This window comes from Neolamprologus multifasciatus, chromosome 3, assembly GCF_963576455.1.
Source record: "Neolamprologus multifasciatus chromosome 3, fNeoMul1.2, whole genome shotgun sequence".
Classification (NCBI taxonomy): domain Eukaryota; kingdom Metazoa; phylum Chordata; class Actinopteri; order Cichliformes; family Cichlidae; genus Neolamprologus; species Neolamprologus multifasciatus.
Genome location: NC_140441.1, coordinates 7,369,187 through 7,397,042, shown reverse-complemented (window position 1 = coordinate 7,397,042; position 27,856 = coordinate 7,369,187). Strand labels below are relative to the sequence as shown.

The window sequence follows — 27,856 nt, the reverse complement described above, 5'->3', positions numbered from 1 at the left end:
CAGGTTAATGTCTGAACTTTGGAGTGAAACACACCCTTAGTTACAAGAAATAACACCACAGTCTGTAACTAAGTGAAATCACCTTAACACCACCTGTGTGTGTGTGACTGCATTACACTCCCACTGCTGGGAACCTGAACAAGAAGCAGAACAAAGTCTGAAATAGAAGCTGACAAACAGCTGCACCACCGAGTGACACTTTATTTTATAAACTTCACAACAGGTTTCATGTTGTGACCTGTGGAGGTGAAAAGACACAAAACCTGTTTGACAGTTTTTGAGCTGCAGGCAGGATTGAAACACACCTTAGTTAAAAGTCAAACAGCAACATTTGTCTCCTCCCCTCACGTGACTCAAATGTGACAAACCAGGAAACAGGAAGTTCTTCGTCCTCAGTAAAGAGAGACGCACAGACGATCAGACTGAGCTCAGACCAAACTAGCAGCTTCCTCTGAGTGAGTCCAGCTACAGGAGAGAAAAGTGGAAAACTCCAACACTGCTGCTTCAAGCTGCTGACGCTCCACACACTGAATGTGAGTTTGAGCAAAAACACGACTCAAAGGAAGTTTCAGTGAAGGTGGTAGAGGAGGGAGGGGAGCCAGGACTGACTGTACTTCCTGTCTGCTGTTTTCAGCTTCACTCACAGACTCAATGGCTTCCAGATCAGAGGAGGATCTCTGCTGTCCGGTCTGTCAGGAGGTCTTCAGAGATCCTGTTCTTCTGTCATGTAGCCACAGCTTCTGTAAAGACTGTCTGAAGAGATGGTGGAGAGAGAGACCAACACACGAGTGTCCAGTTTGTAAGAGAAGATCTTCAAAGTATGAACCACCTTTAAATCTGGCTTTAAAGAACCTGTGTGAGTCGTTCTTACAGGAGAGAGATCAGAGAGCTTCAGAGGCTCTCTGCAGTCTGCACTCTGAGAAACTCAAACTCTTCTGTCTGGACCATCAGCAGCCAGTGTGTCTCGTCTGCTGTGCCTCAGAAAAACACACCAATCACAGATTCAGACCCATCGATGAAGCTGCACAACAACACAAGAAGGAACTTCAGGAAACTCTGGAGCCCTTAAAGAAGAAGTTAAAGGTTTGTGAAGAAGTTCAAGTGAAGTTTGATCAAACAGCAGAACACATTAAGGTCCAGGCCCGACACACAGAGAGGCAGATTAAGGAGCAGTTTAAGAAGCTTCACCAGTTTCTAGCAGAGGAAGAGGAGGCCAGGCTGGCTGCACTGAGGGAGGAAGAGGAGCAGAAGAGTGGGATGATGAAGGAGAAGATGGAGGCTCTGAGCAGAGAGATAGCAGCTCTTTCAGACACAGTCAGAGCCACAGAGGAGGAGCTGAGAGCTGAAGACGTCTCATTCCTGCACAACTACAAGGCTGCAGTGGAAAGAGTCCAGCGCTGCCCCCTGCTGGATGATCCACAGCTGCCCTCAGGAGCTCTGATAGACCAGGCCAAACACCTGGGCAACCTGACCTTCAACATCTGGAACAACATGAAGGACGTGGTCTCCTACACTGCTCTCATTCTGGACCCAAACACTGCTTATCCAAAACTCATCCTGTCTGAAGATCTGACCAGTGTGAGAGGAGGAGAGAAGCAGCAGCTTCCTGATAATCCAGAGAGGTTTGATCGTTACTGCTCTGTCCTGGGCTCTGAGGGCTTTAACTCAGGGACTCACAGCTGGGATGTTGAAGTTGGAGACAGTGGAGTGTGGGAACTGGGTGTGTTAGCAGAGTCTTTGCAGAGGAAGGGACGCATACTGTCTGGATTATGGGGAATACGGTTATATGAAGATAAATACTACACACTCTCACCATCAGCTGGTTTCACTGCTCTCTCAGTCCAGAAGAAGCTCCAGAGGATCAGAGTGAATCTGGACTGGAACAGAGGAAAGCTGTCGTTCTCTGATCCTGATACTAACACACACATACACACCTTCACACACACTTTCACTCACAGGATGTTTCCATACATTGACACTATTTATGATGAAGTGAAGGTGTGTCCGTTGAAGGTGTCAGTGTCAGTGCAGCAGATGAGTTGAGGATGATGATATTTCTAATGTTGTTTCCTGTCAGTGAATTGAAGCTGTTAAACTGCAGCTGTCCTCCTGCTGCCTCGTTGTTCCAAAGCTCTTTGTTTCTCTTTTAGTTCTCACTGTTTCTTTCTGTTTCTGCTGTCCACCTTTTCACATGGAAAATCATTTCACTGTTTCTCACTGAATGACTCCCCAAACTAGATTTGAAATTCTATCAAGTTTCTAATCATTACAAGTGATTCATGTTTCTATTTGATGTGTAAATGGAGATGATTTAGTTTGCTGTGATATGGACTGACATGTGTTGAATGGGAGGAGCAGTTTGTTGTTGTCTTCTTGTCTGTTTATGACAACAATAAATCTATTGTTGAAACAATGATTCATGTTTAACTCCATATATGAAATGTTTCTGATCTTTGAATTCTGTTTGATTAAAGACTTTCTTCATGACACAAATGAGATTTCAGTGTATTAATAGAACTAAATAAGCTCAGAGTTGAAAGGCTGGAGTATTATGTACGTGCTTCACTGTCAGTATCTTCAGGGGGATTCAAAGGGAAACATCAAACTGCTGTAATGAGATCAACTAGTTGGGCTGAACACACTTATCTGTAGTTTGTCTCCATCCAGGATCATCAGAATATAATGAACATGTGTGAAGAGCCAAAAAATGCTGCTGCCCTCTCAGCATGATGAGCTCCAGCCTTTGTTAACAGGAAAACAGGAAACATGAGACAACTTTCAGAGACAGTAACCAACTGTGGCCACAAGATGGCAGCAGCTGATCTGAGATCCTTTATTGGACAGAACGACTCTGCTCTGTGACGTCATCAGAGAGACGGCCTTCACTTTGATAGATCTGACGTCACGTCTGCTCTGCGATGATGAAAGCTGATAAACACATTGTTATTTATCCATGAAATCACCTCTGTCCTCTCAAGTGTAGCTGTTTACAGAGCTAAAGAAGTCCTTCATCATCAAAACAGACAAACATGTATTTTCTGTATGAAGTGACGTCATCCTCACTCTAACCTCTTACATACATTCTGTTCAGTTTTCCTGCTGTAAGAAATAAACTGTGTGAAAATATAAATGCAGGGAAACATCCATTAATCACAGGTGAGCCGTTTGTTTCTGACTCACATTAAATGAGGCTTCAGGTGTAAATACCTCAGAAGTGTTTGTGAGTTCAGTAGAAGCAGACCCAGTCAACCATCATGGCATCCACAGCACTACACAATGCAACAGAAAGGCCTTCATCATCTGCTGAACCACCTCTGAACCACGACGCTCTCCCTGCATCTAAAAGCTGTTAGTCAGGATGAGATGCTGCTGTGATCGCTCACAATTGACCTGTGAGATCTTTGTAAATATTGTCTTTGTTTCTGAAGGAAACACCTTTAGTCTGTTTGTATTTGGAGTGCAGATCTGGGCGTCCATCACTTTAACCTGCACACGTTTAGTTATTGAGTGTAGTTGATGTTTGGCAGCAATTTATAAGTGACAGTTCATGAACGGTGAAGGAACAGAGGACGCCTGACCATCCTACCTGTGTCAGTGAGAAAACTTTAATCACAACTTCACAACTTAACACAACTGAAACCTGAATTCAGTGTTGCATAGTTTACTAACAGTGTGTGCTGACACTGAAGTTAGCAGTTTGTTTCCTAAGAGCTGCTGGGACAAACCACAGTGACCGGCTACAGAGTTTAGTTAAGGTGGTTCTAATATGTGACCTGTTGAATTATTTACAGGGATTTATTTTTCATTTAAAGCATCATTTGTGAAGTTTTTATGAAGTTTAGTTCTTTTATGTTCTTTGTGTAACGTTTAGATTTTCTTCTCTTGTGTTTTAACTCTTCAGGTTTCCTGTAACAGAGATGTAAACCACCGTTTTCTGATGGTGCTGCACTGTGACATAATCACTGCCACTTTATTAGGCACACCTTGCTGACTGCAGGTTATAACCCCTGCTGGAAACATCCCCACAGATTTGGATCCTTATTGCCATGACAGCACCACACAGCTGCTCCAGATGCTGCAGGATGCTGGTCAGGGCTCTAAAAGTGAAACTTTACTGAAAGTAAGAAACCTGAGAGGAAATAAACTTTGGACTTTAGTAAGCTGAGCTCTGAAGCTGTGATGGAGCTCAGTCGGTGTGAAGGTGGCTGCTGTGTAACAAATGTTTGTCTGAGGTGCTGCGACTGATCGTGGTCATGTTTATTTAAAGAAGTCGGTGATGAAGCAGACTGTGCAGTCCGAGCTCTTCATCAGTTAACAGTCCTCCAGAGCTGCTGCAGGGAGCTGACTGTCCTCCAGGTGGCACTAAGTGAACAAAGTCCAAAGAAATAAACTTTTTTTGAAGCCTAAATAAAATGTAAATAAACTTTATAGATACATTTGAAACCAGTTACTCTGTGACTTTACACACTCACACAGTAACAGAGCTGATTCCTGATTGGAGCAGCACAGTTAGTCTTCTTTTCTGGTTGTGGATTGGTTCGTCAGGATTTGCCCCTTTACAGGTTTGAAAAAAATCTCTGTTTTTACATTTTTTGACCTCCTTCTTGTGTGTAAACGTGAAGCAGCACCAGCCTCCTCTGATCCTCATGTTGTAGCTCTGAGTGTCCAGCAGGGGGCAGAACACCTCCAAACTGTGCCAGCAACTCTCAAGACTTTATTGGTTATTGTCATTTCGTATGGTGTTACACAGCCTGAAACGAAATACTGTTTCTCACCAGCCTCTGCAGTGCAATAACCAATATATTTTAAAAAGAATAAATACAGTTTAAAGGGAATAAGTTTAAAAAAAGCATAAATAGCTTAAAATCTAAGTTCTAAAAAAACCCTCCAGTTTTTATTATATTTTATTATTTATCAAAATACTAAAAATATTTTTTACGTGATAAACGACTTCAGTGCTTCGTCCATGACCTCCTGAAGGTAAAGGGCCCAAAGAGCCAATCAGCAGCTCTGAAACAGGAAATATGACTCATGGAGAAGTTCACAACAGTTTCAGCTGCCAATTGTACTCATCACCATGGAGACTGTCTCCATGGCGGAGGCAGAGTGACAGTGTTGTAGATGCTGGATTTTGAAGCCTCAGTGTTTATATTTTTGTCCACAGCCACGTAGACAGAGAGGCAGAGAGAGACAGTGCTGTCACTGAGCTACATATGTCAGAGCTCAGATGAGGCCCACACATGTGTGTTATCTGTTGTTGCTACACACAGTTAAGATATGGAACATGTGAACATGAGACATATGAAGAGACTGAACAGATAAAATGTCCTTTATATCCATCAGTGACTTTTTATTCTTTTAAACTTGTTCTGCTTCTTTTTGACTCGAGTTAGTGTGACACTGATGGAGCTTCTTGCTGCAGTGTGTTTGGGTTTGGCTGATAACACTGGTCATGCACGTTTGCTCTGTGCTCTGTGGTAAAAGTGCATCAGTCTGCAGCTCTGTGGCCGTCCTTCTTCCTTTTCTCAGAAACTTCCTCATTCCTTTGTGCTCACTGTTTCACAGCAAAGATGTTAAGATTAAAAATAAATACTGTGAAAAGCTGCTGCAGTTTATGAAAAGACAAAATTGAATGTTTTTAAAAAGCATAAAAGAACAGAATGAAATGTCTCCATGACTGTAGTGTAATAACATCACAGTACTGTAATTTTACTGTGTTTATTGTACAGAGACTGATTCAGCTGTGGTCTACTCAGCAGTGAGAACTGAAGACGTCCGTTATGGACAAACAACCACCAGAACAAGGAGGCCCAGGTACAGCTGCTCTTTATCTTTGACTGTGGACAGAAACAAGCTAGCTGCTCACACTGTTTACAGCCATCATGCTAAGCTAAGATAATCTGCCATGAGAGTAGGAGAAAAAAATGACAAGCTTTACTTTATCTTGAAAGAGGAGTAACAGTATACACAGAATCTGTGAAGAGCAAGATTCAGGTTCATCTCAACAGGTACATTTTAGAGACAACAATGAGACAACCCTCAAAACAGGAATGATTTTACGGCTGGAGGTTAGTGACATGTTTCCCTTCTCATGTTTCACTAGTTTTGCATTTGGCTTTCTGATTCTGATACTACAATTGGCAGGTCCACCTTTGCCACCCTGCTTGAGAGCAGGTTCAGTCTGACCACAGGTCTAACGAGACGTGGAGAACTTTATGCTGCCTTTAAAATAATTCAGTATGACTAGTTTAGTGATGGGTCAGTAATGGTAACTGACCCATAACCATGGAGGGAAGCACAGACCTCTACAGGCTTGGCAACAACAGGATTCAGAATGAAATCCTCGACCTGTTATCAGACCGTACTCTGGTGCAGTGGATCCTGGGTTCCTCCTGATGCACGACAATGCCAGGCCTCATGTGGCAACACTAAATCTAAGAGAATGAAGGAACTGATACCACTGACTGGCCCACATTGCTCACCTGACCTAAATCCAACAGACCACCTCTGGATGTTATATTTATAGAATCGTTTATAGAAAATTCAGTCGATTTTCTAATTAAAGCACCAGTGCAGGCAAAGCTCTCTGAACTCTGAATCACACCCAATGTGATTTCAACATACAGTTAAAGTGTGAGCAGTATGGAAGCTCTGTGATTTGTATCTGAGCTGGTTCCCAGTAAAGTCTGAACTGGGAGTGTGTGTGATGCAGAGAGGTGCAGATTGGAGGTCTTGATTGAACTACAAAGCTTGTAATCATGTTTCCTGTTGTTTGAACTGTGTGTGTTTGTGTTCAGACTTTAAACCAGAGCCAGACGTCGTCTACTCTTCACTGAAGTAGTCCACCAGTCCAACCACTGACGTCCAGCTGCTGGTCTCTAACTGGTCACCCCAGCACCTCAGACCAGAGGACATCCACATGTTACAGATTTTTATATGTTTTATGTCTTTTTATCACTGAATTAGACTCTGATGACCCAGAACTACTTATTAGAAGTCAGTTCATTGACTTGATGTTTGTTGTCTTTTGTTCCTACAGCAGTTTCTCTGCAGGATTAATAAACTTTTGCTCTCAGATGTTTTCCTCCTGTGGTTCTGTGGGTTTCACAAAGACGCCTGATGGAGAATTTCAGTTGTTCTGGTTTGGTTGTGGCGAACTGTCAGACACGTGCCTTCATAGCAGAAACAAACATTAAACCACAACCACAGACTATAAACAGCACAAGCATCATTCAGTGTGTGTGTGTGTGTGTGTGTGTGTGTGTGTGTGTGTATGAGACAGAGAGTACTAAGGAATCATCATGGAAGGACAGGCTCCTGCACAGTTTGTACCACCAGCAGATACAAGAAGTGGCTGACATCCAGCAATCCTACCAGTTGCCAGACAAAGCTGGACTGAAAGACAGCACAGAGGCACTAATCATGGCAGCACAGGAAAAAAATAATCGTCACATCCTTCAGAATCTAAGACACGTCTCCATCTCGACCCTGGGGTGTCTGGTCCCAAACCATCAACAACAACTGCTGCAGCAGCTACTAGTAGTGTAAGTATAACCCATCAAAGCCTTAAATCCAACGTACACTCTACCTAGTAGAAAAACACTGTACGTAACAATGATCCTAAATCTATAGACACAGAACGTGCATTATGGTAAGACAAGGTGAAAAAAGCTCCACCAGTGTGTCTGACAATTCACTGCTGGACCTCTAGATCTTCCACTTTATTGAAAATTACAAGACGGCCTCTTAGCTGATGGACAGACACACTGCAGAAAACCTGGTAGAAGAGCTAATAAGAGTTTTATTGTTTTTAAGAATTAAAAATTCTGAAGTGGACCCACCACCCATGTCTGTTGCATACATTAAACCTGATGATCTGCTGCACCGTCCTGCAACCATATGAGGTGACTGTGGAGATAAATGCAGATACGTAACAAGGACAGTTGCTTTTTTTCTATTACTATTCAGTCACGAACAGCAAAAACAGCACATATGATCGACAAAACTGAATTGCAAAAAGCTGTACGCCACATAATAATAATAATAATAATAATAGTTGCAGTTTTCTCTCCTTCAGTTATGTCACAGCCTCCAAAGTGCTCCTGCTTTGCAAAGGTCTTCAGCGAGCGACAGCCCAACACCAACTGACAGTAACCGTGCAGAAAGTGAAAGAAGTGGTTGCAGCTCTTTGTTCATGGACCGAAAATTTCAGTGACGACAGAGCTGTTGATGAGGCACTTCAGAGAATAACTGACACAGCAGCAAAGTGCACTCCCACTCAGCTCCACCATTACAGGGCCAAGAGAAGGAGGAGCCACAAACGTCTGCTGTCTGGAGCCTCTTTGATGAAAGAGCTACAGGAGATGCTGCAAAGAGAAATACTACAGCTGATGTTATGATGGAGATGAAATGTTATCTTGAGGAGCCCCTCATCCAACAAGGAGAAGGCCCACAGAGCTGGTGGGAGGCCAAGGCCACAGTCTTTCCCTACCTGTTGAAGGTGATGGAGGGGAGACTGTGCATTGTGGCAACATCTGTTCCTTTGGAGAGTCTTCTCAAAAACTGGGCAGATACTAAGGAGAAACCACATCAGCCCATCCAAGCTGAGGCAGTTGATTTTTCTGAATGTCAACCTGCACTGAGGACAAACTGTTTTGTACTGTGGATTTGTTTACAGTGGGGTTTTTTTTGTTGAATTAAACTTAAAGGTTTGATTAAAATATTAAACAACAGTAAGAATGCCTGCTTTTGTAACAGAACAAAAACACAAAATTAGGCAATTATAAGGCTTTTCTTAAAAACACTACATGCAAAAGGGTTTGTCAGCACACAAAGCATTCACATTTGCCAAGTAAAGCTAAAGTATGAGGCTACAGATGATAATAAATTAAGAGACATTTGGGAGCCACAAGACATGCAAGATAATCCAGAGCTTAGATCTAAATAAGGAAGTCTTAACTCAGTAATGGAGAATATCCTCACACATTAAGAAGCACCCAGGGAGGGAAGTCCTTCATTACTCTGTCAGTCAGGTAGGTGATCAGTGAAGAACAGCAGAATCTATGTACCTGCACTGTTCAGCTCAATTTGTGGATGCAATGAGAAGTAAAGTGAGAGTGATCAGCTTACCAGTGACTGTGATATTAACCAGGTTACTGATGACACCATTACTGGACTCACACCAGTAAACTCCGGTGTCGTGAGGCACCAGCGTACTGATTGAACATGATTGATCATGTTGCTGTTGTCCCCACCCATCTCCACACTCAGCCCTCTGTAGTTTGCTTGTGTTTCTCCTCACAGCCCAATCAGGAAAGCTTTGGTCATCCTCACAGATTACAGTCACAACATCTCCCTCAGAGAAATTAGAGCTGTTGGGACTCACGATCAGACGAGCTGTGAGGAAGAAGAGAGGTTAGATATTACTCACGACTGAACTTCTGGGACCGCTCCGCCCCCTGGTGGCCTGATTTGATAGTGAAAATCATTTTCTACCAGGCTGATGTAATAAAGCTGTGGAATCAGGACTGAGGTTTTGGGCATTTCTCCTCGGCCAGGGGTTTCAAACTCGCGGACCGCGGCTCATTGGAGTTTGAGACCCCTGCCCTCGGCTATTTGTAAGTTGCACAGAGAAGAGCAAACGTCTGAAGAGGCACAAGCTCCAACATTTTAGTAATATGAAGAACAACTTTGTTGCTTGACCAGCACGTTTTGGCCTGCAGCCTTCATAGGTTTAAGGTTTAAAAACATTTTTAGGATTATTTGGTTCAGTGGAAATTACTGCTACTGACAGTGAGAAAAATTGCAGACCTCATAGTTTTCAGAGGATGAGCATTTGTTCGAGGGTCCACTTTCTGCCAGCTCTTCATTTCTGTGTATGCACAGGGTTCTCTCCCTTCCCTCTCCTTTCACTGGTGGGTGAGAGGAAGTGGGCAAATTCTACAAATGTCATTTAAAGATTAAACGACTCACTACATGTTAGTTCGTGTTAGCTAGATAACACACATGCCTTAAAGACATAAAGACCTGGGTGGCCGCTAACTTTCTGCTTCTTAATGAAGATAAACTGAGGTTATTGTACTCGGCCCTGAAAATCTTAGAAATATGGTATCTAACCAGATTCTTACTCTGGATGGCATTACCTTGGCCTCCAGTAACACTGTGACGAACTGGAGGCTGCATGCCCCGTTGGAAGGCTTTAATTCAATTTATCTGTGTTTGTTTAACAGGAAAAAATAATCACAATAAAAGTGAGACTAGTGAGGAACATAAGTATTTGAACTCCCTGCGATTTTGCAAGTTCTCCCAGTTAGAAATCATGGAGTAGATGCATTCCCACTGTGATAGACAGCTTTTAAGAAACAATTCTGGAAATCACATTGTTGTGGTGTAATTGCATTGTACAGTAGATGTTAATGCAGCCGGTCAGTGTAGTTAGGCTGATGGCAGCTAGAGGGCGAGACCAGTGTGTTTTTGTATAGAATGTTATGTTATGTGGGAGCAAGAACAAGAAAATAAAGCGTGGTTATGAATCGTACAGTGGACCCGCGTATAATTGAATAACACGACATGTGTCAGAAGTCCTGTACTGATCCATATAACCTCGACTGAACGAACCTGTGTCTGGCAGAGCTCGCAGAAAAACGAGGGGAGAATATGGCGGACGAGACTTCACAGAGAGCCCCAGCGGGGCCGAGCGCGACATTCAGCATCCAGCCACCAGAATCCTTCGACTTTTCAAAACCGCAGGAGTGGTCCAAATGGATACGGAGGTTCGAGAGATTCCGTCTCGCCAGTAATTTGAACGAACCAAGTCAACACGTTGATTTACTGCATGAGAGACGAGGCGGACGATGTGCTTCGCGGTCTGAGTTTAACAGCGGAGCAAAGGACAACGTATGAGGGGGTACGTGATGGTTTCCAGGCTTTTTTCATTGTGAAGAAAAATGTGATCTATGAGCGCGCCAAATTCAACATGCGCCAACAGGGAGAAAATGAGACAGTGGATGCTTTTGTGACAGCACTGTATGCGCTAGCAGAACATTGCAACTATGGAGTGCTACATGATGAGCTGATACGTGATAGGCTCGTTGTCGGGCTCACGGGCAAATGGCTGTCAGAACGCATGCAGCTTGACCCAGATTTGACTTTGCAGAGGGCTATCAACATGGCGAGGCAAAGTGAAGAGGTAAAGCGACAACAATCCTCCTTGCGAGGTGACTCTAGAGCAGAGGCTAGCGATGCTAAGTCAGTAGATAGAGTGCATAAAATCAGTCGTAAGCCTGTTAGAACCAAACTGCTCCAGACTGATAGTCGACAAGCTAAAACACGTGGATTCAGAGAAGACAGCAAAAAAGGGCCAACCTGTCAGAAATGTGGTGGCGCTCCATCCCATTCAAAGCAGGATTGTCCAGCGAATAAAGTGAAATGCCATGCATGTGGGAAAAAAGGACATTACAGGCGTGTATGCAGGGCACCAAAAACAGTGCATGAGGTTGAAGAGGATGAACATGGTTTGTTCCTGGGCAGTGTTAAGTGTGAGGGTGAGCCGTGGACTGTCGACTTAAGCATAAAAAACAAAAATGTGTCATTTAAAATTGATACAGGTGCCGATGTGACAGTCCTACCCCTTAAGGTGTTTAAGGAGGTCTACAGACACAACCACCCCCCCCCCCCCCAGTCTCCACAAACCAACCAAGGCTCTGCTGGGTCCCGGGGGGAGTCGTTTGGATGTCGTTGGTGTCAGTGAGCTTGCACTGAGGAAGGGAGACAAAGAAATACTTGAGGATGTCTTTGTCATCAGACACCTACACACTGCTTTGCTGGGGAGACCTGCCTTTAGCAAGCTGGAGCTTGTGGCTCGTCTGGAGTGCATAACTATAGAGACGCTTAAAAAGTGTTACCCAAAGCTGTGCAGAGTTCACGGTGAAGTACGTCAGCCGTACGACATCAAACTAAAACCTGGAGCTCAACCTTTTTCCTTGAAGACGCCACGGAGAATCCCGTTGCCGCTGATGGACAAAGTTAAGCAGGAGCTGGCCCGTATGGAAGAACTAGGGGTGATGAGCAGGATTGAGGAGCCAACTGATTGGTGCTCAGGCATGATGGTGGTACCGAAGAAGACAGGAGATGTACGCATATGTGTCGACCTTACACACCTCAATGAGTCTGTGTGTCGAGAGAAGTACATACTGCCATCGGTGGAGGAAACATTGGGCAGATTGGCTGGTGCCAGCATGTTCAGCAAGCTGGACGCTAACATGTGGTTTTGGCAGATACCTCTGACGGAAAACTCAGCCAAATACACCACTTTCATCACACCGTTTGGGCGTTATTACTTCAAGAGACTGCCCGTCGGGACTGCTTCAGCATGGGAGCATTTCCAGAACAGGAAAGTAAATTGGAGGAATTTCATTGCTCCTCCAGAGTTTCTTCATCAGGTTTCTGCACTCTACATATTAGCATCTGATGCCTCTTGGGTGTTACTGGTCCATTCGTGTCCATTCCCTCCTCAACCTCTCTCCTCTCAAGATCAACATTAGAAGCATTAGTTCAGAGTAGGTTATTTAGATAGGTATAACTCAAGTGATTTGATTATGTGATCATAATTATTAGTAAAAACTTGTGTATTGCTATTGCATCACTCAAAGTGTTCTTACTCCATCCTTTCAATTATAGATTCTTGGGGCCAATTTTTCCAGGGCACTAAATTTAACCTAGTTAGTTACAAATTGTACAGATTTGGAGGTGAACTGCTAATAACAGGTGTGACTGAGGGGAGGGCTTGACCAGAGGACCACCCTGGCAAGCACACCTTTAGACTGAGCGGGATCAACATCCGGAGGACTAAGAAGCACTAAGAGCATGGGTCTCCAACTGCAGTCCTCAAGGGCCGGTGTCCTGAAACTTTTGAATGCGTCCCTGCTGCAACACACCTGAATAAAATGATTAGGTCATTAGCAAAACTCTATAAAACGTGACTGCATGCTGAGGTGTCAAATCACCCTTTTGATTCATGTTACAGCAGCTCATGAGTGAATGAACTAAATAAAAGTATTTTTAGAAGTACATTTTTCCAAACACTTCCATTGACTTACATTTATTCAAATTTACTTGAGTAGGGTTAGGGGTTCCACCTCTGCATGCAGTCAAGTTCTACCCATATGGAAAAGATATATATAAATCTGATAAAGTTTGTATCTGTCTTGTGTGAAACTTGTATGAAAAGCATACAAGAGTGAAAACAGATATAAGATCTCTTGAAAAATTATATAATGAAACTTGAATGTTTTGGATACTTACTAAAACAATATATGAAAGTAATGAGAAAGTGGCCACTTTCATGAGTAAATCATGTAAGCCTTATAAGATTTACTTATATGTAGTCTATGTTGTGGTTCTACTGGCGTTACTGGTTCTGCTGGTGAGACGATGTGTTCACAGGAAACTTGAAGGTTTGTACATATTCATTGTTATTCATTGTGGTATTTTGTTTCCATTCTGTGTCATCCACATACCTGAACCAATGACTTGGTGGTGTTTCAGGGTAGGATAGCAAAGCCCTCTTTTCCACGTCTTCCACATACAAGTTACCCACAATGGGTGAAACTGGGGAGCCCACGGCACACCCATGTTCCTGCCTGTAGAACTGACCCTTGTATGTGAAACAGGTGGAATTAAGACACAGTTTCAAAAGCAAGCACACCTGGTCCAACAGCCTTGTCTTGTTCTAACTACTTCAGACAGTCTGTCACCCTCGTCCTGTGACCACTTCCTGGGTCTCTTTCAGTCTTCAAATATAAAGTTTTTACAGCTTATAGATTTTAAGTTCTGCTCCAATCATTTGGGTAAAGATAAGAAAAACTTTGATGGCTTATAAGTGAAAGTGAAAACGTGATAAATGAATAATATAATTAATAATTAATAAATAATTATATTTTTTTGATAAGTGAAGTTCACTGAACTGAAAGGAAAATTTGGTTTGATGATGGTTGACATGTTTTCCAAATAGAAGTTTTTCCTCTAGTAAGGAGATACAGGTGCAGCAGAGCATTGCTGGAAGAAATTATCCCAAGGGTGGAATCTCCTGAGAAATCTTCAGAGACCCAGCGAGAAGTAGGGACCATAGCTGACAGCCCAGGCAGGGGTTGAGGTCAAAGGTCATGCTGTTTGGGGACCTACTGGTCATCATGAGAAGATTCTGGAACCACAGCAATGACCATAAAGCTGCATTGGATGGAGAGCTGTGCCACAGGGCTTTCCAGAGGTAATCACGAGGAGATTGTGGACAACAGATGGAGATCTGAAGGATGAGGGGAGCGTTCCAAGCTCCAATCGACCGTGCAGAGAGGAAGTTCAAGGATGGCATCATTATTCTGTGAACAGAAACCAGAAGCTATGGTGGTGACGGGGAATGACTGACAGCAATTTCCTATGAACATCACCTAATGCTGTGTCACTGTGCTATGCATACTTTGACACTCTGAAGAGGGTCTTCCTTTGTGTCATTGTTGTTGTCATTTGCATCATGAACAAGACTGCTGAAGTGACTCAACAGGTGGAGTTATAACAGCAGTAAAATAATTGAATCCAATACCCTTTCCAAAAAAGGTTTTCTGCAGAGACGAAAGGACAATAGAGGAGTCATAAGTACCCCCCCACAGGAAGAATGCATGAAATGAGGTGATGAGGGTTGATAGAGGCCATAAAACAGGAGTGCTGACAAAGGCCTGCAGCCTTGAAGATAACTGAAAGCCACATTGACAAACAGCAAAACTAACTGGTATGTTTGTTATACCCATGTCTGCATACATTTGGACTCTGGTCATATGGACAGTGATAGAAACAACTGGAAGAGACATTTATGAAGCTCTGAGGAACTCAAACCACTCTGCATGTGTGATTTACACACCTGGAGGAGATGCACCACAAAGCTGGAATGATTTTGCAAAAGTTAATTTCTATGTTTGACTATTAACATTCATTTGCTTACTTGGAGGGAACGATGCTCGTCACAGTTCTCTCCCTCATGCACGAGCAACACAAAGAGCTCTGGTGACTTGCGTCTTGTTTTTGCCATTGTAGTAGAATTGTCTTGGCGTTCCAGCAATAGGTCTGTGCTAGATGAACGTATCAGCAACCTTCAAACACGTGTGGAGAATTCATTATTTCTTTGAAAGATTTTTGACTAAATAACAGAAAAAAGAAAGTAAGAGAAAGAGATGTCAGAGATGAGTGTCAGTAACACAAAAGTAACACTCAGTGTCATGCAGTGACTTTTACACAACCAGATCAGATGAACCAACTCACACTAAAACATGCATTTTGCTGCACTCTTTACACTTATTTCTTTTCTTTCTGCTCTTTTATATATTTTGTAAATCCACAAAAAATATTTTATATCAGCAGCAATTTCTCTCAAACTGCTGCATCACAGCTTTCATGCTCTGACCTGCATGTGAAATGAGATAAAAGCTCTTTATCAGTAACTTTTACAACTTCTGGCAGGTTAATGTCTGAACTTTGGAGTGAAACACACCCTTAGTTACAAGAAATAACACCACTGTCTGTAACTAAGTGAATCCACCTTAACACCACCTGTGTGTGTGTGACTGCATTACACTCCCACTGCTGGGAACCTGAACAAGAAGCAGAACAAAGTCTGAAATAGAAGCTGACAAACAGCTGCACCACCGAGTGACACTTTATTTTATAAACTTCACAACAGGTTTCATGTTGTGACCTGTGGAGGTGAAAAGACACAAAACCTGTTTTACAGCTTTTGAGCTGCAGGCAGGATTGAAACACACCTTAGTTAAAAGTCAAACAGCAACATTTGTCTCCTCCCCTCACGTCACTCAAATGTGACAAACCAGGAAACAGGAAGTTCTTCGTCCTCAGTAAAGAGAGACGCACAGACGATCAGACTGAGCTCAGACCAAACTAGCAGCTTCCTCTGAGTGAGTCCAGCTACAGGAGAGAAAAGTGGAAAACTCCAACACTGCTGCTTCAAGCTGCTGACGCTCCACACACTGAAGGTGAGTTTGAGCAAAAACACGACTCAAAGGAAGTTTCAGTGAAGGTGGTAGAGGAGGGAGGGGAGCCAGGACTGACTGTACTTCCTGTCTGCTGTTTTCAGCTTCACTCACAGACTCAATGGCTTCCAGATCAGAGGAGGATCTCTGCTGTCCGGTCTGTCAGGAGGTCTTCAGAGATCCTGTTCTTCTGTCATGTAGCCACAGCTTCTGTAAAGACTGTCTGAAGAGATGGTGGAGAGAGAGACCAACACACGAGTGTCCAGTTTGTAAGAGAAGATCTTCAAGGGAAGAACCACCTTTAAATCTGGCTTTAAAGAACCTGTGTGAGTCGTTCTTACAGGAGAGAGATCAGAGAGCTTCAGAGGCTCTCTGCAGTCTGCACTCTGAGAAACTCAAACTCTTCTGTCTGGACCATCAGCAGCCAGTGTGTCACATCTGCTGTGCTTCAGAAAAACACACCAATCACAGATTCAGACCCATCGATGAAGCTGCACAACAACACAAGAAGGAACTTCAGGAAACTCTGGAGCCCTTAAAGAAGAAGTTAAAGGTTTGTGAAGAAGTTCAAGTGAAGTTTGATCAAACAGCAGAACACATTAAGGTCCAGGCCCGACACACAGAGAGGCAGATTAAGGAGCAGTTTAAGAAGCTTCACCAGTTTCTAGCAGAGGAAGAGGAGGCCAGGCTGGCTGCACTGAGGGAGGAAGAGGAGCAGAAGAGTGGGATGATGAAGGAGAAGATGGAGGCTCTGAGCAGAGAGATAGCAGCTCTTTCAGACACAGTCAGAGCCACAGAGGAGGAGCTGAGAGCTGAAGATGTCTCATTCCTGCACAACTACAAGGCTGCAGTGGAAAGAGTCCAGCGCTGCCCCCTGCTGGATGATCCACAGCTGCCCTCAGGAGCTCTGATAGACCAGACCAAACACCTGGGCAACCTGACCTTCAACATCTGGAACAACATGAAGGACATGGTCTCCTACACTCCTCTCATTCTGGACCCAAACACTGCAAATCCAGTCCTCATCCTGTCTGAAGATCTGACCAGTGTGAGATATGGAGGATGGAGGCAGCAGCTTCCTGATAATCCAGAGAGGATTGATGATTACAGCTCTGTCCTGGGCTCTGAGGGCTTTAACTCAGGGACTCACAGCTGGGATGTTGAAGTTGGAGACAGTACAGAGTGGGGACTGGGTGTGTTAGCAGAGTCTGTGCAGAGGAAGGGAGACATAGACTCTGGATTATGGACTATATGGTTCTTTGAAGGTAAATACTACACACGCTCACCATCAGCTGGTGTCACTGTTCTCTCAGTAAAGAAGAAGCTCCAGAGCATCAGAGTGAATCTGGACTGGAACAGAGGAAAGCTGTCGTTCTCTGATCCTGATACTAACACACACATACACACCTTCACACACACTTTCACTCACAGGATGTTTCCATACATTAACACTGTTGGTAAAGTGAAGGTGTGTCCGTTGAAGGTGTCAGTGTCAGTGCAGCAGATGAGTTGAGGATGATGATATTTCTAATGTTGTTTCCTGTCAGTGAATTGAAGCTGTTAAACTGCAGCTGTCCTCCTGCTGCCTCGTTGTTCCAAAGCTCTTTGTTTCTCTTTTAGTTCTCACTGTTTCTTTCTGTTTCTGCTGTCCACCTTTTCACATGGAAAATCATTTCACTGTTTCTCACTGAATGACTCCCCAAACTAGATTTGAAATTCTATCAAGTTTCTAATCATTACAAGTGATTCATGTTTCTATTTGATGTGTAAATGGAGATGATTTAGTTTGCTGGGATATGGACTGACATGTGTTGAATGGGAGGAGCAGTTTGTTGTTGTCTTCTTGTCTGTTTATGACAACAATAAATCTATTGTTGAAACAATGATTCATGTTTAACTCCATATATGACATGTTTCTGATCTTTGAATTCTGTTTGATTAAAGACTTTCTTCATGACACAAATGAGATTTCAGTGTATTAATAGAACTAAATAAGCTCAGAGTTGAAAGGCTGGAGTATTATGTACGTGCTTCACTGTCAGGATCTTCAGGGGGATTCAAAGGGAAACATCAAACTGCTGTAATGAGATCAACTAGTTGGGCTGAACACACTTATCTGTAGTTTGTCTCCATCCAGGATCATCAGAATATAATGAACATGTGTGAAGAGCCAAAAAATGCTGCTGCCCTCTCAGCATGATGAGCTCCAGCCTTTGTTAACAGGAAAACAGGAAACATGAGACAACTTTCAGAGACAGTAACCAACTGTGGCCACAAGATGCCAGCAGCTGATCTGAGATCCTTTATTGGACAGAACGACTCTGCTCTGTGACGTCATCAGAGAGACGGCCTTCACTTTGATAGATCTGACGTCACGTCTGCACTGCGATGATGAAAGCTGATAAACACATTGTTATTTATCCATGAAATCACCTCTGTCCTCTCAAGTGTAGCTGTTTACAGAGCTAAAGAAGTCCTTCATCATCAAAACAGACAAACATGTATTTTCTGTATTAAGTGACGTCATCCTCACTCTAACCTCTTACATATATTCTGTTCAGTTTTCCTGCTGTAAGAAATAAACTGTGTGAAAATATAAATGCAGGGAAACATCCATTAATCACAGGTGAGCCGTTTGTTTCGGACTCACATTATTACATTATTACTCACATATTGAGTGTAGTTGATGTTTGGCAGCATTTTATAAGTGACAGTTCATGAACGGTGAAGGAACAGAGGACGCCTGACCATCCTACCTGTGTTAGTAAGAAAACTTTAATCTTCTGCAAAATACAGTGAATAAAGACCAATGTTGAGCAATTAATTATATAATTACTTCTTCAAAAAAGTAGCTGAGCTTGGCAAACAACAAAGTTTTTTGCAGCTATTTTTTTTTAAATGCACCCAAAGCGTTTTTTTAAACAAACATTTCAAACTATTTACAGAACAATCAGCTGTTCTGCATCAAATCTGATGCCACACAAATTATTTGTGCCACTCCAGAAAATAATTTCTGTCCATTATGAGATAAAGGAGAACAACAGCCTGATACCTGCAGGCCTGACAACAGGAGATGTATCACTGCTGTAACACCTGTAACAGTCAGCAGTCGCCTCATTGTTCTGACACACACAACAAAACTATTGACTACACAAGATTTGCACTAAACGTCTCAAATCTCTCACATCTCAAAACACCACCGTCACTCCTAAAACTTCCCCACATTTCTTAACAGCTAGATGCCATGTTGCCATATCATTTTTTGATTGGTCGACATGGTACTTTTTTCAACCAATAGGAAAGGGTGGGGTTTTTGGTTTTTTGGTTTTGTTTTTGCTCACAGGCTTTCGAGCGTTTTCCTTATAAAATGCAGTTTTTACCGTTTCTTCCCGCAGTAAATATAAACAATGATAGTATTCAGGAAGGAAACCAAACGTTGCAGAACTTCTCCTTGATGTAATCCAATATGCGCTCAGAGGTCTTATTCTGAGTATTCACGGCAGCCGTAAGCTTCTCCAAGATCTTAACCATGCTGCACTCAGTGAGCCCATTCTGAGAAGTCGCGCCTCGTTCCATCGTTTCAATCCCAGCGGGCAGCCTTGGGGGAGTTTGAAAGTTCCACTTTCTTAATTCTCCGATAAGCCAGGGCCAAGCCAGCTCCAATCAGCAAGAACCCTGTTATCATAGTTCCGAATAGGTAGATATCTTCAGCGTCCTTGATCGACAGTCCCGCCAGGCACACGATCCTCCATGTCTGCCACCCGTCCATCATGTATCCGGCAGGGAAATTCCCTCCAGGGTACTCGGGCTCTCCCGAGCCCGGACTGGGTGTCAATAGCATTCAGAGACCAGTTCAGTCATCAGCCAGGGTTTCAGGTTAACTCATTGTGAAACCTGGCCCCACCCTATCATGTGATTTCCTGAGGTCAGATGGCCCAGGATGTGAGTGGGCGTTAAGGCATCTGAGAAGGGATCTCAAAACTGGATTATAGATGGCAGACAGTTGGTGTCGTAAACCACCGCCTCTGTTCAAAGATGGTCGCTCACAGTGGATGTAAATGGCTTCTTTCACTCCTCTTTCAAACCATCTGTCCTCTCTGTCCAAAATGTGAACATTGGCATCCTCGAAAGAGTTTCCTTTATCCTTAAGATGCAGATGGACAGCTGAGTCTTGTCCTGTGGAGGTGGCTCTTCTATGTTGTGCCATGCGCTTGTGAAGTGGCTGTTTGGTCTCTCCAATGCAGAGGTCTGGGCTTTCCTCGCTGCGCTGTACAGCATACACCACATTGTTAAGTCTGTGTTTTGGAGTTTTGTCTTTCGGGTAAACCAGTTTCTGTCTGAGTGTGTTGCTGGGTCTGAAGTACACTGGGATGTCGTGCTTGGAGAAAACTCTGAGTTTCTCTGATACACCGGCTACATAGGGGATGACAATGTTGTTGCATCTGTCTTTCTCATCCTCCCTCGCTGGTGTCTGATCTTCTTTTCTGTGCCTCTTTGCTGACTTTATAAACACCCATTTAGGATAGCCGCACGTTTTGAGTGCTTCCTTTACATGTGTGTGTTCCTTCTTTTTTCCTTCAGGCTTAGAGGGAACATGTTCTGCCCGGTGGTGTAGGGTCCTGATTACCCCAAGTTTGTGTTCCAGAGGGTGATGGGAGTCAAAGAGGAGGTACTGGTCCATGTGTGGGGGCTTCCGGTAAACTTCAATGTTGAGGTTGCCATTCTCTTCAATGTGCACAGTGCAGTCCAGGAAAGGCAAACAGTTGTCCTTTGTGTCTTCCCTAGTGAACTTGAGGTTTTTAACCATGGCGTTAATGTGCGCTTTGAAGGATTCCACTTCTTGTCTTTTGATTTTGTCCCAGGTGTCGTCTACATATCTGTAACAGTCGTTGGGTACTCTCTCTTTAAAAGAGAGAGCCTTTCTTTCCACTTCCTCCATGTAAAGGTTGGCTACAATAGGTGACACGGGGGAGCCCATGGCACAGCCATGTTTTTGTCTGTAGAGACCCTCGTTGTATTTGAAATATGTAGTGGTGAGGCAGAGGTCTAACAGTGTGCAAATCTCATCAGGTGTGAAGTTGGTCCTGTCTTCCAAGGAGCTGTCTTCTTGTAGTCATTTTCTGACAGTCTCCACTGCCTCCGTGGTGGGTATGCACGTGAAGAGAGAGACTACATCAAAGGACACCATGGTTTCATCTGGATCCAGGGTAAGTTTCTGGACCTTGTTGGTGAAGTCGGTGGAGTTCTTGATGTGATGTGGGGTGTTCCCCACATGACACATTACTAAGTATTATTAAGTCTGTAATTAGGCGCCATAATTATTACTTCACAGAGCTTTTGTTCAATCGCGGAACGCTCTCTGTTGAGGAGGAAAGCATGAATTTGTTTGTATACGGAGGTATCCATTGTTTAAATGTCCCGGTGTTCGAAAAGGAGGCAGAGTGGTTGAGAAATGCTAGGAGCTAACTGGGCGCTAACCGTATCATTCAAATATATTGAATGCCGCAATGTTGGCAAAGAGAGGAAGTGACATGAGATTTGCGCATGCGGGGTACCAATCGGGATTCCGGTACGGATCGGGTAGCAACACTTGGTACAGCTAAATATCCCAGAATGCATTTCATCCAAAACCCAAACGGTGGAAGAGTGCGGCTAAAATCTTTTAAATATTACTCTGAGTCACAAAATAGACTTTTAAGTCATTTTCAAGGAAGAATGTAGCTGTGTAAGCTTCAAATATCTGCTCGATTTATCAAGATATCATATATTTCCAAACGTGCTCTGAAGTTTTCTGAGACGTCTTTTACCCACCAGCTCCATTGCAGATTGGGAGGTCAATGATGATTAGAGCTGGCGAGAACAGCGGACTCCCGACACATCATTTTCAACCCCCATCCCCCCCACCCCCCGGGGTCTTTCACTGCTTAGGTTAGACATGATAAATGATTCTCTTAGATAACTTTGAAATGTTAATGTTTGGTTTATTTCAGTGTTTTATTTGTTCCTGAGTAAATCGGTTTGGCTGAGATATATTTCAGTCCAGGAGGAAACTGTCAGAGTAAATTGTTACATGTTGTCATTCTTGTACTCAAATTTGTAATATATTTTATTTTTGCTTCTAAAATTAAACACAACATGCTTATACAGATTCAATTTTGAACAATTACTACAGTTGGCATTTGTGAACTTATAAGCATGAAGAAAAGAAAAAGAAGGAGAGAGAGAAAAAAAATTATAACAATATTAACTAAATAAAAAATAAAATAAGAACATTCACGCGGAGTGTGAGGCATGAGTTATGATCAATTCGTTTTTAAGAATTCTAGAAATGGCTGCCAAATCATACAAAAACTACAAAGACTTGTACAAAAACTCACCAGTTTCCCTTTTCTGTTCCTCTTTCTGTCTGTTCCACCCCGGCCACAGACACCATCTCATTAAGCCACCTTTTAAAACACGGGTCCGAAGAACCGTACGTTTCCTTGCATACCCATTGTAATTATCTGTTTTTGTGAAGAGGAAAAGGATTTGATTGATGCAAATGATCCAAGTATAGCCAATGTACCATAAAGTGCTGCTTTTTTCCTAAATTGGTTTGAAAACCACGGAAAAATCTGGCTTCAAAAAGGTTTCAAGACAGTGCAATGCCAAAATAGACGTGCGAGGGAACCTTCACTGACATTACATCTAAGGGGGATGCAGAATTATAAATCTGGTTAAGTTTAAGTTTAGAAAAATGTAATCTGTGAATGACTTACATATAGCAACAAACACTGTAAGTAAATGTGTCCTGGAGTTTATGCAGGTGCTGCTGCTGTAAGTAAGCCTAACAGCTTCCAGATCACTTATTTTGGAAAGATGGTAAGAAGGGCATTACTGCTCATTTCTCACAGATCTTGGAATACAATGCCTTTGTCCCATGAAACCACTTCACAGTACAAGGAGTCCACTAAAACATATAAATGAAGAGTGATCCTGGAAGAAATGGGGCACACACTAGTGACCTCAACAATTGCAAGACAGCCTTTTTCCCCAATGCTCAGATGGGGGAATCAAAAGGAAGTTTCATGAAAACATTAGGACTTTATCACTGTTTTATGTGAAAAGTTACTGGTAATATGCAAAATGCACTGCTGTAACTGGAGCCTCGTCGTCTCGTCTCTATATACTGGACTGTATGTAGCGGAGACGACAATAAAGTTTACTTTGACTTCAGCAGTGAGCAGGCGCACCGAGGGCTCTCGCGCTCACTTTTCGTGTATAGAATTTTGAAAACATCGGTGCAAATTATAAGTCTGTATCATGATGTCTGGTGTTTTCATGTTTGTTGGTTTGTTTTTATTTTGTTTTATTTTACGAGTTGGTTATTCGATGCTGCTCCAGCCAGCCAGAGAATCCCCCGCTGCCCCGCCCTCTCCTTAATGTACCGCAAGCAGCAGGCGCACCTCGCAAACAGAGGGCGCCCTTACTCCCAGCAAATGGGCGATAGAAAACTGAGTGCCTCTGCCATTCCCAATATGCGCTGGCTGTTGTCGGGGGACCATGAGTACGAGCAATTTTTTATTTTTTTTTGCTGGTGCCCGTGATTTAGATACGGGCAACCGCCCATGTCGACCGTATCTAAAACCGCTACTGCATCCAGAGGAAATATCTGGCTGTGCATCATGTTTGGTTGTTGAGATTTTTACAGTAACCTCAGTTTTCTGTGAATTCCTTCCTTTTCTTTTGGACGTTCCCTTTACTGGTCTCCATAGTGACTCATCAGCCTCCATCCCTGCATCCTCCTCCTTCTAACCAACCCTCTGTTGTATTTCTCTTTTCCTCCTGCCTGCAGCTCCATCTTCACCACCCTTTGTCCAGGATATCCACTCTCCCTCCTCTGCGCACGTCCAAACCATCATAACCTTTCCTCTCTAACTAAAGTCATCCAGGCTTTTACATCTTTAAGATGTGGCTGTAGTTTAGCTAGCTTGATGTTTTTCTATTAGTATGTTGACATGGGTGGACAGTTCCAACCTGCACTGAACTCTGTTGTAATTGTGATGGTTTTATAATTTAATTTTCTTAAATTTCACACATGGCATCACATCTGAGTAGTGTTTACCTGCCTCGTCCATCTTTGTCACAGCTGCAAAATGAAATTACCATGACAACATCTCAGTACAGCCAGATAAACACCTGATACAGGTAAGAGGTAACAAAGTACAGGTTAGGTGTCAAAGGTTATTTATTAAAAACTAAAATGTGTTTTCAACCCCACTGTTGTGCAGTTTTCTCTCAGTGGGAAAAGTAAAGAATGCAATGATCTGCACATCTCATAAATTTACTTACAGTTAAACATGTAAAACAAATCTTTAAACTGAGATTCCTTTTGTGTTTCATATAATAATTCAGCTTATTTTGAATTGATGGTACCAACATGTCGGGAGCTGTGGTTCCAACATGCAGGCAGGAAGTGGTCTAAAAAGGGCAAGCAGCATAATAAGTAAATAAACAGGTTTTTTGTGAACCACTAAAACATGTATGAAGGGCCATGTGGGCGTATGTGCTGCCCTCTAGCTGCCGAGACTATTTCAGAGCCGCCACCTTTGGCGTTATTAATTTGCAGTTCTTTTCTACTTTGTAATTCGTGTTCTCTTTATCGGTAAACTGACACAGCACTTGACTCTGTAATTCTTACCTGGATGATAACTGGAACCTGTACGACTTAATAAGAAGAGGTGGACGTCCACTTAGTGTGACACTTTTTACTGTGGAAACAAAAACAAACAAGCAAAGAATAAAGAAATAAAAGTTAATAAACACTGAATCTGAACTCTTCATGTGATGTCAGGCTCTCTGAAAACACTGAACATAAAATGTTAAAAATATAACGATGTTTATTCCTTCTTATTTAAACTTCCAGACTTTTGTGTGACCTGCATGAAACCTCAGTTCACAAAATCACCAACAGGGGGCAACGATGAGCTGACCTCATGGGCCAAAAGGTCACATTGATTATGAAATCGCTCCAATGCAACATTTTTCCATCTGTTCAGATGCAAAATAACTTGTCAGTGTTGTGTAACGATTCTTCATCCCCAGCAGACGAGAGAAACGCTGTAACAAGAAGGTTTTACCGTCTGTGTCAGTTTCACTTCCTCCTTCCTGTGACGGTGTGAGGCCTGCATCAGCACCACACTGCAGCAGCAATGACTGATAACACAAACACTCAGACAAACATCCTCAGCAGCCTGATAACACAATGTGAAACTACCCACAACTGTGAAACAATCAGTTTTTCTTCCTTATTGTTTCATAAAACCACAGAAAGATTATGAAACAACCTCCGTCTGAGGAGTGACACACCGAGACCCGAAACATCAGAGCTGTGAAATGTAGAGAAAGGGAATTCCCGACATTCACTGAAGTGGTTAAATCTGTAGATGGTGCAGGAGGAGGAGAAGCTGGAGATGACTGATATGTAGCCGACACAGCGATGAAACAGACCTCCTGTGATACTGTGGAGAAAGACTACGAGCAGCAGCTGTGAGGAGCGTCACCTGCAGGTGTAGATGAGCTGATCTCAGTGCTGACACACTGTATGTTACTGTGTGGGAACGATTGTAGTCAGTTCTCTGTGTGTGCTGACCTCTTCATGGTCTGATAGAGGCCAGGGTACGTAACTGGTTCCTGACCAGCTTCAGCTGTGTCCACCAACAAAATATGTTAGTACAATATTTGAGCGTTGATGGCCCAGTGCTCCTCTGCAGACTCAGACACACATTTTCTACACTTATAAAACATTTCAAACAGAAAGAATAAAAAGCAAACAGCACTCAAAGGTCAAATATATTTAAACCAAGAGTTTAATACACAAAATCTGATGACCGTGACAACAAAATATGAAAGATTTTGTTGTCATTGTACCAATGTCAATATCTTGGGGTCATTCTAGACCCAACCTTATCCTTCAAGAGTCACATAAATAAAGTGTCCCAGGTACTTAAATTTAATAATCGAAATTTTAATCATATACGTTATGCTGCCCTCACGACACGTGACCATGTGAAGCTACACAGCTAGCGAACAAAATAGATGAGATCTTCCACACAAGGCTTGCTTTTCTTGCTTTTAATGAAGATCCTTTAAAGCCTTATCCTCTCTCAAGGCTTCTCCTTGCTATTTCTTATTTGTAACTGAAACATACAGAAAGTGAAAATAAACTGCTAGCTAATACACATCTTAATGACAAACTTAAAGATTAGCCTAGCTTAACACGTGCGTTACATTAGCATCACAGTTAACTCCAGGTAAACACATATAAAAGTTGTTTCTGAACACATTAATACTCACAAAGACGAACGTTTCCCAAGGTACAAGCGTGTAGGGCACTTTTAGCGTGTACATGAACTCGTTCACTCTTTTAATACTGCCGAAGCACTTTTACAGCATCAACGGAGAAAATACCTCAAAGATAGGTTAATGATCAGAGCGCTCCCTCGCTCCCATTTCCGCACATACAATACAAAGATCGCTTGTGATAACGATGTCTCACTCTGAGCAAATTTCGAACCCACACATTTTAACTGTTTTTAGCATGAATTACTTATAATATTTCTTAACTCTGAACGTATTTATCACTTTGCTTATGTAACTTAATCAGACTATGCACTAACTACTGACTTCTGACCAAAAGGCATAACATACGTAATAATTTAAATATGAATGTTGCAAAAACTCATTTTTACTCAATGATCATCTCTCATATCGACTATTGTTTGACGTCCGGGTCACTTGCTTGTCCAACAACACTTAAAACTATTGAAAACATTTATAAAAGAAGTTTAAAACTACTTGACAAAAAACCCCGACTTCCCACCACCACTGTCATGTGTTAAAAAACATAAATTACTGAACTTCAATAACTTAGTGAAACTTAAGAGTGTGTTTAATATATAAAGTCTTACACTGCCTTACTCCACCACTAAAGTAATTTGTTGACAGCACAGGTTAAAAACTGGTTATGGACAAATCAAGTGTGTGATCATCAGTGTTGGGTAAGTTACTTTAAAATAGTAACTTAGTTACATTACTAGTTACTTCTATCAAAAGTAACTCAGTTACTTCAAGTTACTCGTTACTTTCAAAGTAACTAGTTACTAGGGAAAGTAACTTTGGTTTTACTCAGAATTCTCTTGTTAATGTGTTGCTTCCACAACTTTGCCAGTCTTCTAGCTTGCTTACTTGCCACAAGTGCACTGTGCCACCTACCAATAGAAAGGAAAAGATAATGTGCACATTTCCACGAGAGAAATCCCACGCCTGGACCGTCACTGACTGCTGCCATGATTCTAGCCTACGTCACAGCATCATGTGTGCCTTTTACATCCAACACAAAAACTGCAGTCGTGGTGCTTTGATTGTACTCAGAACTCGGAAATTCTGCCTTCTGAATAGGAAGATGTAGGTAACACCAGACTGCAGATGAGCTGCATACAGGGCTGGACTGGGACAAAAAATCAGCCCGGGCATTTTGACTAGAGACTGGCCCACCATTACAGGAAAAATCATAAAGCCTTTGAATGAAAACAAACACTGTTGTGACAGTGATGTACACTGTTCTGATGGTATATATGTATCAATCTATCAATCGTTTGTTGTAAGATTCAGATAATTATTTTTTAAAAGTGAGACATTTTAAATGAGAATAAGAAGGTATTTCTTTGTGCCCCCCTCTCCCTGTTAATGCCCTACCTGGCCCCCCTGGCAAAACGTTGCTAGATCCGCACCTGCACAGTTACCAGCTGTCAGCTACTTAGAAAAGGATCCTGGGGTTATCT

At 42.6% G+C, this 27,856-nt stretch overlaps 2 protein-coding genes and 1 long non-coding RNA gene across 4 annotated transcripts; 2 read left to right on the top strand and 1 right to left on the bottom strand.

Moving 5' to 3' along the window:
- Positions 1-357: 357 nt before the first annotated feature.
- On the top strand, positions 358-2,493 carry LOC146521349 (nuclear factor 7, ovary-like). Its single transcript, XM_085155030.1, has 2 exons — positions 358-533; positions 635-2,493. Exon 2 carries the CDS (start codon positions 652-654, stop codon positions 2,041-2,043), a length of 1,392 nt encoding a protein of 463 aa, XP_085011156.1. The 5' UTR covers positions 358-533; positions 635-651; the 3' UTR covers positions 2,044-2,493.
- Positions 2,494-13,900: 11,407 nt separating this feature from the next.
- On the bottom strand, positions 13,901-26,980 carry LOC146521347 (uncharacterized). Of its 2 annotated transcripts, XR_014873395.1 has the most exons (4): positions 24,715-26,980; positions 14,993-15,140; positions 14,474-14,615; positions 13,901-14,375 (listed from the first exon to the last, which is right to left on the bottom strand). It is a non-coding gene; the product is annotated as an uncharacterized LOC146521347 (long non-coding RNA). The 2 variants fall into 2 exon arrangements; XR_014873394.1 differs by having other exon boundaries at positions 13,903-14,615.
- On the top strand, positions 15,454-18,559 carry LOC146521348 (nuclear factor 7, ovary-like). The gene is made up of 2 exons (XM_085155029.1): positions 15,454-16,037; positions 16,139-18,559. The coding sequence occupies exon 2, from the start codon at positions 16,156-16,158 to the stop codon at positions 17,545-17,547; it is 1,392 nt and encodes a 463-aa protein (XP_085011155.1). The 5' UTR covers positions 15,454-16,037; positions 16,139-16,155; the 3' UTR covers positions 17,548-18,559.
- Positions 26,981-27,856: the final 876 nt, after the last annotated feature.